General features: G+C 52.2%; 1 protein-coding gene across 2 annotated transcripts in view; it reads left to right on the top strand.

Moving 5' to 3' along the window:
* The first annotated feature begins 4,621 nt into the window (after positions 1-4,621).
* The window catches only part of rtf2 (replication termination factor 2), a 174,544-nt gene continuing 166,006 nt past the window's right edge, over positions 4,622-13,159 (top strand). For both annotated transcript variants that reach the window (XM_070895894.1, XM_070895893.1), the window contains exon 1: positions 4,622-4,785. In XM_070895894.1, coding sequence (XP_070751995.1) covers positions 4,717-4,785 — 69 coding nt within the window. In that variant the 5' untranslated portion in view covers positions 4,622-4,716. The remainder of the gene's footprint in view (positions 4,786-13,159) is intronic.

Raw genomic sequence — 13,159 nt, 5'->3', positions numbered from 1 at the left:
GGAGGGGATTGGAAGGAGGGAGGGGGGAGGGGATTGGAAGGAGGGAGGGGGGATTGGGGGGAAGGGATTGGAGGGAGGGAGGTGGGATTGGGGGGAAGGGATTGGATGGAGGGAGGGAGGGAAGGGATTGGAGGGAGGGAAGGGATTGGAGGGGGGGAAGGGATTGGAGGGAGGGATTGGAGGGAGGGAGGGAGGGAGGGGAGGGGGGATTGGAGGGAGGGAGGGGAGGGGGGATTGGAGGGAGGGAGGGGAGGGGGGATTGGAGGGAGGGAGGGGAGGGGGGATTGGAGGGAGGGAGGGGATGGGGGATTAGAGGGAAGGAGGGAGGGGATGGGGGATTAGAGGGGGGGAGGGAGGGGAGGGGAGGAGAGGGGGGATTGGAGGAGAGGGGGGATTGGAGGGGAGGGGGGATTGGAGGGGAGGGGAGGGGGAGGGGAGGGGGGATTTGAGGGGAGGGGGGATTGGAGGGGAGGGGAGGGGAGGGGGGATTGGAGGGAGAAAGGGGAGGGGAGATTGGAGGGAGGGGAGGGGATTGGAGGGAGGGGGAGGGGATGGGATTGTTGGGGAGCGGAGGGGATTGTGGAGGAGGGGAGGGGATTGTGGGAGAGCGGAGGGGAGGGGAGGGGATTAGAGATGAGGGAAGGGGATTGTGGAGGAGTGGAGGGGATTGTGGAGGAGGGGAGGGAAGGGGATTTTGGGGGAGTGGAGGGGGTTGTGTGTGAAGGGAGGAGATTGGGGGAGGGGAGGTGATTGTGGGGGAGAGGATTGTGTGTGAAGGGAGGTGATTGTGGGTGAGGGGAGGGGAGGGGATTGTCGGAGAGGAGAGGGGAGGGGAGGGTATTGTGGGGGAGGGAAGTAGATTGTGGGGGAGGGGAGGGAAGGAGATTGTGGGGGAGGGGAGGGGATGGGATTTTGGGGGACGGGAGGGGATTGTAGGGGAGGGGAGAGGAGGGTATTGTGGGGGAGGGAAGGGGAGGGGATTGTTGGGAAGGGGAATGTGGTGGTGGGAAAGAGGGGAATGTGGTGGAGGGGAAAGGGGGATTGTGGAGAAGGGGTGATTGTGGGGGAGGGGAAGGGGGGATTGTGGGGGAGGGGGAAGGGGTTTGTGGGGGAGGGAAGGGGATTGTGGGGGAGGGGAGGGGAGGGGATTGTTTGGAGGGGAGTGGATTGTGGGGGAGCAGAAGGGATTATAGGGGAGTGGAGGGGATTGTGGGGGAGGGGGAGGAGAGGGGATTGTTGGGGAGGGGAGGGGAGGGGATTGTTCGGGAGGTGGAGGGGAGGGAAGGGGATTGTTGTGGAGGGGGGAGGGGAGGTGAGGGGGTAGGAGAGGGGAGGGGAGGTGATTGTGGGGGAGGAGAGGACAGGGGATTGTGGGGGAGGGGAGGGGATTGTGTGGGAGGGGAGGGGAGGGGATGGGATTGTGCGGGAGGGGAGGGGATTGAGTGGGAGGGGAGGGGAGGGGACTGTGGGGGAGGGGAGGAGAGGAGATTGTGGGGGAGGGGATTGTGGTGGAGGGGAGGGGCCTGTGGGGGAGGAGAGGTGAGGGGGATTGTGGTGGAGTGGAGGGAAGCTGAGGGGATTGTGGGGGAGGGGAGTCGATTGTCGGGGAGGGGAGGGAACTGTGGGGAAGGGAAGGGAAGGGGAGGGGTATGTGGGGGAGGGGATGGGAGGGAAATTTGGGGGAGGGGAGGTGGGAGGAGAGGGGAGAGGTCTGGGGGGAGGGGAGGGTGGAGGAGAGGGGAGGGGTTTGGGGGAGTGGAGGGAAATTTGTGGGGGAGGGGAAGGGATTGTGGGGGAGGGGAAGGGATTGTGGGGGAGGGGAGGGGAAGGGATTGTGGGGGAGGGAAGGGGAGCGGAGGGGAGGTGATTGTGGGGGGTGGAGGGGAGGGGATTGTGGGGGAGGAGAGCTGTGTGAAGGGGGACTGTGGGGGAGGGGATTGTGGGGGAATGGAGGGAAGGGGATTGTGGGGGAGGGTGTCGATTGTGCGGAAGGGGGGATTGTGGGGGAGGAGAGGGAATTGTGGGGGAGGAGAGGGAATTGTGGGGGAGGAGAGGGCATTGTGGGGGTGGAGAGGGGATTGTGGGAGAGGTGAGGAGAGGGGATTGTGGGAGAGGTGAGGGGAGTGGATTGTGGGGGAGGGGAGGGGAGGGGATTGTGGGGGAGGGGAGGGGAGGGGAGGGGATTGTGGGGGAGGGGAGGGGATTGTGGGGGATGTGAGGGGAGTGTGGGGGAGCTGAGGGGAGTGTGAGGGGGGGAGGGGAGGCGATTGTGGGGGAGGTGAGGGGAGTGTGGGGGAGCTGAGGGGAGTGTGAGGGAGGGGAGGGGATTGTGGGGGAGGGGAGAGCAGGGGATTGTGGGGGAGGGGAGAGGAGGGGATTGTGGGGGAGGTGAGGAGAGTGTAGGGGAGGGGAGTGTAGGGGAGGGGAGTGTGTGGGAGGGGAGTGTGGGGGAGGAGAGTGGATTGTGGGGGAAGGGAGGGGATTGTGCGGAAGGGAGGGGATTGTGGGGGAGGGGAGGGGACTGTGGGGGAGGGGAGGAGACGTGAGGGGGATTGTGGTGGAGTGGAGGGAAGCTGAGGGGATTGTGGGGGAGGGGAGGGGAGGAGATTGGAGGGGAGGGTATTGTTGGGGAGGGGGGAGGGGAGCGGATTGTTGGGGAGGGGAGGTGTTTGGGGGAGAGGAGGTGTTTGGGGGGAGAGGAGGGGGAGGTGTTTGCGGGGAGGGGAGGGGGGAGTGTTTGAGGGGGAGGAGAGGGGAGGGGTTTGGGGGGAGGTGAGGGGTTTGGGGGAGGCGAGGGGATTGCGGGGGTAGGTGAGGGGATTGGGGGAGGGGAGGGGATTGGGGGAGGCGTGGGGAGGGGAGGGCATTGTGTGAAGGGAGGGAATTGGGGGGAGGGGAGGGGATTGTGGGGGAGGGGAGGGGAGCGGAGGGGATTGTGGGAGAGGGCAGGGGAGCGGAGGGGATTGTGGGGGAGGGGAGGGGAGTGGAGGGGATTGTGGGGGAGGGGAACGGAGGGGATTGTGGGGGAGGGGAGCGGAGGGGATTGTGGGAGAGGGGATTGTGGGGGAGGGGAACGGGATTGTAGGGGACAGGAGGGGATTGTGTGGGAGGTAAGGGAAGCTGAGGGGATTGTGGGGGAGGGGAGGGGATTGTGGGGGAGGAGAGGACAGGGGATTGTGGGGAAGCGAAGGGGAGGGGATTGTGGGTGAGGAGAGGGGAGGAGATTGTGGGGGAGGGTGTCGATTGTGCGGGAAGGGGGATTGTGGGGGGGAGGGGGGATTGTGGGGGGGAGGGGGGATTGTTGGGAGGGGAGGGGATTGTGGGGCAGGGAGGATTGTGGGGGAGGGGAGGGGATTGTGGATGTGGGGATGGGATTGTGGGGGAGGGGAGGGGAGGGTGGGGGAGGCGATTGTGGGGGAGGGGAGAGGATTGTGGGGGAGGGGTGAATTGTGGGGGAGGGGAGGGGATGTGAGTGGGAGGGAGGAGATTGTGGAGTGGGGGGATTGTGGGGGAGGGGAGGGGATTGTGGGGAAGGGGAGCGGAATGTCGGGGAGGGGAGGGTAGGGGATTGTGGGCGAGGGGTGGGGATTGTTGGGGAGGGGAGGGGAGGGGAGGGGATTGTTGGGGAGGGGAGCGGAGTGTGGGGGAGGGGAGCGGAATGTCGGGGAGGGGAGGGTAGAGGATTGTGGGCGAGGGGTGGGGATTGTTGGGGAGGGGAGGGGATTGTTGGGGAGGGGAGGGGATTGTTGGGGAGGGGATTGTGGGGGAGGGGAGGGGAGTGTGTGGGAGGGCAGGGGATTGTGGGAAAGGGCAGGGGATTGTTGGGGAGGGGAGGGGATTGTGGGGGCGGGGGAGGGGAGGGGATTGTGGGGAAGGGAGGGGAGTGTGGGGGAGAGGAGGGGATTGTAGTGGAGGAGAGGCGATTGTGGGGGAGGGGAGCGGAATGTGGGGGGAGGGGAAGGGATTGTGGGGGAGGAAAGCTGAGAGGTTCGTGGGGAGGGGACTGTGGGGAAGGGGTGATTGTGGGGGAGAGGAGGAGGAGGGGCTTGTGGGGGAGGGAGGATATTGTGTGAGGTATGTGAGGGGGAGGGGATTGTGTGTGATAGGTCCTTACTACACAGTATAAATGCACACGAGGCCCATGCTTGAGAGGTCAGTCTGTGACCTGTCCTTTATTCCTTAGCACTCAAGTGCCGGAAGTGGGTGGAGCTTCCCCTTTTATACCTGAAGGTCCAGGTTAGGAGTGTCTCCCACCTCGTGGTCATTGTTCTCACAGTGTACAACTTAGGTCAGTTTATACATGGGTTACAATGCTGGTTGAATACATGACAGTGTGAGGGGATTGTGTGAGGGGAAGGGAGGGGGACAGGAGGGAGAGTATCTGAGGGAGGGGGACAGGAGGGAGAGTATGTGAGGGAGGGGGAGAGAGAGTGTGTGTGTGTGAGAGAGAGGGGGAGTGGGCGGAGTCAGTGCCGGAGGCGGAGTCGGTGCCGGGTTGGGAGGGCAGTGGGCGGAGTCAGTGCCGGGGACGGAGTCGGTGCCGGGTTGGGAGGGCAGTGGGCGGAGTCAGTGCCGGGGGCGGGGGCGGAGTCGGTGCCGGGTTGGGAGGGCAGTGGGCGGAGTCAGTGCCGGGGCGGGCACGCATGCGCTGTAGCTGGTTGTTTAGGTCACGCAGTTGCCCGTTGCCCGGCGGCGGGTTGAAGTTGGCGGGGCGCGATGGGCTGTGACGGCGGCACCATCCCCAAGCGGCATGAGCTGGTGAAGGGACCCAAGAAGGTGGAGCAGGTGAGGAGTCCCCCGCTCCCCGCCAAGGCCTGGTGGCCTCAGGCTTCTCGCGGAGTTTGCTGCTTCGAGCAGCCGGTGGCCGCTGCCATCATTGCAGGGGTAGGTCGGTGGGCTGGTAGCTTTGGTCCAGGACCCACGAGGGACAGGGTCCGTGCGGTCAGGCTTGCTTTGCCAGTGATGGCCTGGACCACAGGCTACAGACAAGGCGGGGAATGAACCATCAGACTTGTGTTTGGTTCACATTTCACAAGTTGTCACAGTGTCCACCTGAACCCACCCTGGTGCTGAGACAGGATGGCAGTGATGGAGTGCATTACTGCCTGCTCTCACCTTCCACTTGTCACTTCCAGTTTAACTTGTTGCAAGAACTCTTCTACTGTGTTATGCGGCTTTGGCATCTCACTGGGTCATCTTCGGGAAGGATAGGAGCCAGAGCCTGGGTATAACAACAACTTACATTTATATAGCGCCTTTAACGTAGAGACACGTCCCAAGGCACGTCACAGGAATTTTGAGATTTAAAAAAAATTGACATCGAGCCGCATAAGCAGAAATTAGCGCAGGTGACCAAAAGCTTGGTCAAAGAGGTAGGTTTTAAGCAGTGTCTTGAAGCAGGAAAGGGAGGTGCAGAGGTTAAGGCAGGGAGTTCCAGAGCTTGGGGTAATGGAAGTTGTATTGCATACACTTCTGAGCACTCTAAAGGATGTTTGAGTCATGGAAAAGGCACAATGAAGATTCAATTGAATGATGTGTGGATGAGGGGCATTTCTCACTGTTGCAAAGAAAGTTAAGGGAAATAAGAACATAAGAAATAGGAGCAGGAGTAGGCCATACAGCCTCTCAAGCCTGCTCCAGCATTTAATGCGATCATGGCTGATCCGATCATGGACTAAGGTCCACTTCCTCGCCCGCTCCCCTTATCCCCTTATCGGTTAAGAAACTGTCTATCTCTGTCTTAAATTTATTCAATGTCGTGCAGGAGTCCCCTACCGTTTTGGATACTGTTGGGGGAGATGACTTACCAGGGGAAGGCACCAGCAGCCAGGTTCATGGCACCATGGGTGGCTCTGCTGAACAGAAGGGCGGGAAAAAGAGTGGGAGAGCTCTAGTGACAGGGGACTCTATTGTAAGGGGAATAGATAGGAGTTTCTGTGGCCGCACCCGAGACTCCAGGATAGTATGTTGCCTCCCTGGTGCAAGGGTCAAGGATGTCTCGGAGCGGCTGCAGAGCATTCTGGAGAGGGAGGGTGAACAGCCAGTTGTCGTGGTACATGTAGGTACCAACGATATAGGTAAGAAGCGGGAAGAGGTCCTGAATTTAGGGAGCTAGGAGTTAAATTAAAAAGTAGGACCTCAAAGGTCCTGGATTGCTACCAGTGCCACGTGCTAATCAGAGTAGAGGGAGCAGGATAGTTAGAATAACGTTATCCACTAATCACTCACTAGATTGGGGATCAGTGCCTTTACTCACTAAACTCAAAGATGAAGACACATGTATGAAAAGGACAATTTTTGTTGAATTTGTGAGCTTTGCTTTGTGGAGTGCTTTAGTGTTTGAGGTTATTGATCCAGTGATACGGATCAAAGGCGATTAATTGGAGTTGATACAAAAGCAAAATACTGCGGATGCCGGAATCTGAAATAAAAACAAAGAATGCTGGAAATCTCAGCGGGTCAGGCAGCATCTGTGGAGAGAGAAACAAAGTTAACATTTCAGGTCAATGACCCTTCGTCAGAACTGGCGAATGTTTGAAATGAGTGGAGCGGGGCATTAAAGAGACAGGCAACCGGAAACTCGGGGTCGCGCTTCCGGACAGAACGGAGGTGTTCCACAAAGCGGTCGCCCAATCTGTGTTTGGTCTCCCCAATGTAGAGGAGACCACATCGCGAGGAGCAAATACAGTATATTAAATTGAAAGAAGTACAAGTGAATCGTTGTTTCACCCGGAAGGAGTATTTGGGGTCCTGGATAATGGGAAGGGAGGAGGTAAAAGGGCAGGTGTTACATCTGCGCTTGCACGGGAAGGTGCCATGGGAAGGGGAGGGGTTGCTGGGGGTGACTGCGGAAAGGACCAGAATGTTGTGGAGGGAGCAGTCCCTTTGGAATGCGGAGGGGTGGGGAAGATGTGATTGGTGGTGGGATTACATTGAAAATAGCTGAAATGGTGGAGGATGATCTGTTGAACGTTAGACCCCAGCCGTCAACATCCCCTCCTCAAAAAACCCACCCTTCACCTCTCTGCTCTCGCAAACTACCGCCCCATCTCCAATCTTCCTTTCCTCTCCCAAGTCCTTGAACGTGTTGTCACTTTCAAAATCCATGCCCATCTTACCCACAATTCCATGTTTAACTCCCTTCAATCAGGTTTACGACCCCACCACATCAATGATGCAACCAAAATCACAAACTACATCCGATGCTATTGTGACGGTAGCAAACTATCTCTCCTCATCGACCTGTCTACAGCTTTCAACATGGTTGACCACACCATTCTTCTTGAACATCTCTCCTCCACCGTCCAGCTGGGTGGGACTGCACTCGCCTGGTTCCATTCTTATCTATCCAATTGTAGCCAGAGAATCACCTGCAATGGCTTCTCTTCACACTCCCGCATCGTTGGCCCCTTTCTATTCCTCAACTACATGCAGCCCCTCGGCGACATCATCCGAAAATATGTCAGGTTTCAATGTACGCTGACGACACTCAGCTCTATATCACGACCATCTGCCTTGACCCCTCCACCGTTTCTGATTTGTCACACTGCTTGTCCAACATCCAGTATTGGAAGAGCAGAAATTTCCTCCAACTAAATATTGGGAAGACCGAAGCCATTGCCTTCGGTTCCTGCCACAAACTCCGTTCCCGGACTACCGTCCATCCCTCTCCCTGCAACAATCTGAAGATGAACCAGACCGTTCGCAACCGTGGTCTTGTGATTGACCCAGAGATAAACTTCTGACCACATATCCGCTCCATCACCAAGACTGCATACTTCCACCTCCGTAACCTTTCCTCAGTCGCAGCTCATCCAAACCTTTGTTGCCTTGAGACTTAACTATTCAATGCTCTCTTGGTCGACCTCCCATCTTCCACCCTACATAAGCTTGTGCTCATCCAAAACTCTGCTGCCCGTATCTTAACTCGCACCAAGTTCCCGTTCATCTATTACCTGTGCTTTGTTGACCTACATTAACTCCCAGTCCGGCACACCTCAATTTTGAAATTCCCATCCTTATTTTCAGATTCCACCATAGTCCCGCTCCTCCATATCTCTGTAACATCCTCCAGCCCTACAAGCCTTTGAGATCTCTGCGCTCCTCCAATTCTGGCATCGTGTGCATCCCCGATTTTATCGTTCCACCATTGGTGGTAGTGCCTTCAGCTGCCAAGGCCATGAACTCTGGTATTCCCTCCCTAAACCACACACTCCTCATTAAAGGCGCTCCTTAAAACCTCTCAGAATGAGTGATCACAGTATGGTTGAATTTGTAATATAGATTGAGGGTGAGGAAGTAGTGTCTCAAATGAGCGTACTATGCTTAAACAAAGGGGACTACAGTGGGATGAGGCAGAGTTGGCTAAAGTAGACAGAACACAGACTAAACGGTGGCACAATTGAGGAACAGTGGAGGACTTTTAAGGAGCTCTTTCATAGTGCTCAAACAAAAATATATTCCAGTGAAAAAGAAGGGCGGTAAGAGAAGGGATAACCAGCCCTGGATAACCAAGGAAATAAAGGAGTGTATCAAATTAAAGACCAATGCATATAAGGTGGCCAAGGTTAGTGGGAAACTAGAAGATTGGGAAAATTTTAAACGACAGCAAAGAATGACTAAGAAAGCAATAAAGAAAGGAAAGATAGATTACGAAAGTAAACTTGCGCAAAACATAAAAACAGATAGTAAAAGCTTTTACCGATATATAAAACGAAAAAGAGTGACTAAAGTAAATGTTGGTCCTTTAGAAGATGAGAAAAGGGATTTAATAATGGGAAATGTGGAAATGGCTGAGACCTTAAACAATTATTTTGCTTCAGTTTTCACAGTGGAAGACACAAAAACCATGCCAAAAATTGCTGGTCACGGGAATGTGGGAAGGGAGGATCTTGAGACAATCACTATCACAATGGGGGTAGTGCTGGACAGGCTAATGGATCTCAAGGTAGATAAGTCCCCTGATGAAATGCATCCCAGGGTATTAAAAGAAATGGCGGAAGTTATAGCAGATGCATTCGTTATAATCTACCAAAATTCTCTGGACTCTGGGGAGGTATCAGCGGATTGGAAAGCAGCTAATGTAACACCTCTGTTTAAAAAAAAAAAGAGGGCAGACAAAAGGCAGGTAACTATAGGCCGGTTAGTTTAACATCTGTAGTGGGGAAAATGCTTGAAGCTATCATTAAGGAAGAAATAGCGGGACATCTAGATAGGAATAGTGCAATCAAGCAGACGCAACATGGATTCATGAAGGGGAAATCATGTTTAACTAATTTACTGGAATTCTTTGAGGATATAACGAGCATGGTGGATAGAGGTGTACCGATGGATGTGGTGTATTTAGATTTCCAAAAGGCATTCGATAAGGTGCCACACAAAAGGTTACTGCAGAAGATAAAGGTACGCGGAGTCAGAGGAAATGTATTAGCATAGATCGAGAATTGGCTGGCTAACAGAAAGCAGAGAATTCAAGTAAATTAGTTACACATGATTTCCCCTTCATGAATCCATGCTGCGTCTGCTTGATTGCACTATTCCTATCTAGATGTCCCGCTATTTATTCCTTAATGATAGCTTCAAGCATTTTCCCCACTACAGATGTTAAACTAACCGGCCTATAGTTACCTGCCTTTTGTCTGCCCCCCTTTTTAAACAGAGGTGTTACATTAGCTGCTTTCCAGTCCGATGGTACCTCCCCAGAGTCCAGAGAATTTTGGTAGATTATAACGAATGCATCTGCTATAACTTCCGCCATCTCTTTTTTAATACCTTACATGGCAAGCGATCCCCAGGTGGGCAGAGGAAATGTTTCAAGGACACCTCAAAGCCTCCTTGATAAAGTGCAACATTCCCACCAACACCTGGGAATCCCAGGGCCCAATGAGATTTAGTGGAACCCATGGATAATATGCCAATTGCAGACCCAATGGTGGCACTTCAAGACTTCTCTCAGTAAGGGAAATTCCATACACAGGGTGATATCCAGAACTTCTGCAAGAGAGTCCAAATAGATTTATGAACAAAGTTCCAATCAAGTTAGGAAGGAATGTCACCTGCTGAGTAGTATTTAATCACAAAAGAGTTGTTACAATAGATTGGGAAATTTCTAAAGTAATTTACCTTGATCAGGGACCACATGCAGGCTGACATGCTATAGCAAGAAGCAGCGATCCACACCCTGCATTCGGCAGTGATATCCACCTTTGATTGTATTGCTTTGCAGACTGTATGGCTGCATGCAACATCATTCCCAGGGGAGCTATTGTAGTAGCTATTACATGGCTTTTTAACAAGAAAGTTATTTTTAGAGGAGCTGCTGGAATATTTTAATTAAAACTCATTAGGAAAAGTAGGATTCCTTTCAAGAGCCCTCTTTCCTCAACCTCAACTACAGCCGCCCATAGGATATTTTGAATAGGGGAGTCAAGGGTTATGGGGAGCGGGCGGGGAAGGAGTTGAGGCCGAGATCAGATCAGCCATGATCTTATTAAATGGCGGAGCAGGCTCGAGGGCCAAATGGCCTACTCCTCCTATTTTTTATGTTATATTCTTATTAAGGAAGCAGTAGCGGGACACTTCGAAAAGCATAATCCAATCAAGTAGAGCCAGCATGGTTTTATGAAAGGGAAACCACGTTTAACAAATTTGCTGGAGTTCTTTGAGGATGTAATGGGCAGGGTGGATAAAGGGGAACCAGTGGATGTGGTGTATTTGGATTTCCAGAAGCAAAAGGTTACTGCACAAGATAAAAGTTCATAGGGTCGAGGATAATATGTCAGCATGGATAGAGGATTGGCTAACTAACACAAAACAGTTGGGATAAATGGGTAATTTTCCGGTTGGCAAACAGTGACTAGTGGGGTGCCGCAGGGATCGGTGCTGGGTCCTCAACTATTTACAATCTATAGTAATGACTTGGATGAAGGGACCGAGTGTAATGTAGCCAAATTTGCTGATACGAAGATGGGTGGGAAAGCAAATTGTGAGGAGGACACAAAAAATCTGCAAAGGAATATAGACAGGCTAAGTGAGTGGGCAAACATTTGGTACATGGAGTATAATGTGGAAAATGTGAGGTTATCCACTTTGGCAGAAAAAAAAATAGCAAAACAAATTGTAATTTAAATGGAGAAAAATTGCAAAGTGCTGCAGTGCAGAGAGACCTGGGGATCCTTGTGCATGAAACACAAAATGTTAATATGCAGGTACAGCAAGTAATTGGGAAGGCAAATGGAATGTTGGTCTTTATTGCAAGGGGGAGAGAATATAAAAGCAGAGAAGTCCTGCTACAGGGTATTGGTGAGGCCACACGAGTACTGCGTACAGTTTTGGTCTCTGTATTTAAGGAAGGATATACTTGCATTGGAAGCTGTTCAGAGAAGGTTCACTAGGTTGATTCCGGAGATGAGGGGGTTGACTTATGAAAATAGGATTTCAGAAGAATGAGAGGTGATCTTTTCGAAACATGTAAGATAATGAGGGAGCTCGACAAGGTGGCTGCTCAGAGGATATTTCCACTCATAGGGGAAACTAAAACGAGGGGACAGTCTAAGAATAATATAAGAACATAAGAAATAGGAGCAGGAGTAGGCCATACGGCCCCTCGAGCCTGCTCTGCCATTCAATAAGATCATGGATGATCTGATCATGGACTCAGCTCCACTTCCCCGCCCGCTCCCCATAACCCTTTATCGTTTAAGAAACTGTCTATTTCTGTCTTAAATTTATTCAATGTTCCAGCTTCCACAGCTCTCTGAGGCAGTGAATTCCACAGATTTATAACCCTCTGAGAGAAGAAATTTCTCCTCCTCTCAATTTTAAATGGGCGGCACCTTATTCTAAGATCATGCCCTCTTGTTCTAGTCTCCCCCATCAGTGGAAACATCCTCTCTACATCCACCTTGTCAAGACCTCGCATAATCTTATACGTTTCAATAAGATCACCTCTCATTCTTCTGAATTCCAATGAGTAGAGGCCCAACCTACTCAACCTTTCCTCATAAGTCAACCCCCTCATCTTCAGAATCAACCTAGTGAACTTTCTCTGAACTGCCTCCAAAGTATATCCTTTCGTAAATATGGAAACCAAAACTGCACACAATATTCCAGGTGTGGCCTCACCAATAACCTGTATAGCTGTAGCAAGACTTCCCTGCTTTTATACTCCATCCCCTTTGCAATAAAGGCCAAGATTCCATTGGCCTTCCTGATCACTTGTTGTACCTGCAAACTAACCTTTTGCGTTTCATGCACAAGTACCTCCAGGTCCCGCTGTACTGCAGCACTTTGCAATCTTTCTCCATTTAAATAATAACTTGCTCTTTGATTTTTTTTCTGCCAAAGCGCATGACCTCACACTTTCCAACATTATATTCCATCTGCCAAATTTTTGCCCACTCACTTAGCCTGTCTATGTCCTTTTGCAAATTTTTTGTGTCCTCCTCACAAATTGCTTTTCCTCTCATCTTTGTATCATAAGCAAACTTGGTTATGTTACACTCAGTCCCTTCTTCCAAATCGTTAATATAGATTGTAATTAGTTGGGGTCCCAGCACTGATCCCTGCAGCACCCCACTAATTACTGGTTGCCAACCAGAGAATGAACCATTTATCCAGACTCTCAGTTTTCTGTTAGTTAGCCAATCCTCTAGCCATGCTAATATATTACCCCCAACCCCGTGAACTTTTATCTTGTGCAGTAACCTTTTATATGGCACCTTGTCAAATGCCTTCTGGAAGTCCAAATACACCACATCCACTGGTTCCCCTTTATTCACCCTATTTGATACATCCTCAAAGAATTCCAGCAAATTTGTCAAACATGTCTTCCCCTTCATAAATCCATGCTGACACTGCCTGACCGAATTTTGCTTTTCCAAATGTCCTGCTACTGCTTCTTTAATAATGGACTCCAACATTTTCCCAACCTCAGATGTTAGGCTAACTGGTCTATAGTTTCCTGCTTTTTGTCTGCCTCCTTTTTTAAATCGGGGCATCACATTTGCAGTTTTCCAATCTGCTGGGACCTTCCCAAAATCCAGGGAATTTTGATAAATGACAACCAATGCATCCCCACAATCCCTGCCACTACTTCTCTTAAGACCCTAGGATGCAAGCCATCAGGTCCAGGGGATTTATCTGCTTTTAGTCCCATTAT

The sequence above is a fragment of the Pristiophorus japonicus genome, chromosome 12, assembly GCF_044704955.1.
Source record: "Pristiophorus japonicus isolate sPriJap1 chromosome 12, sPriJap1.hap1, whole genome shotgun sequence".
Taxonomy (NCBI): Eukaryota; Metazoa; Chordata; class Chondrichthyes; family Pristiophoridae; genus Pristiophorus; species Pristiophorus japonicus.
Note: the sequence above shows the minus strand (reverse complement) of the source record. Positions and strands in the feature narration are given on the sequence as shown.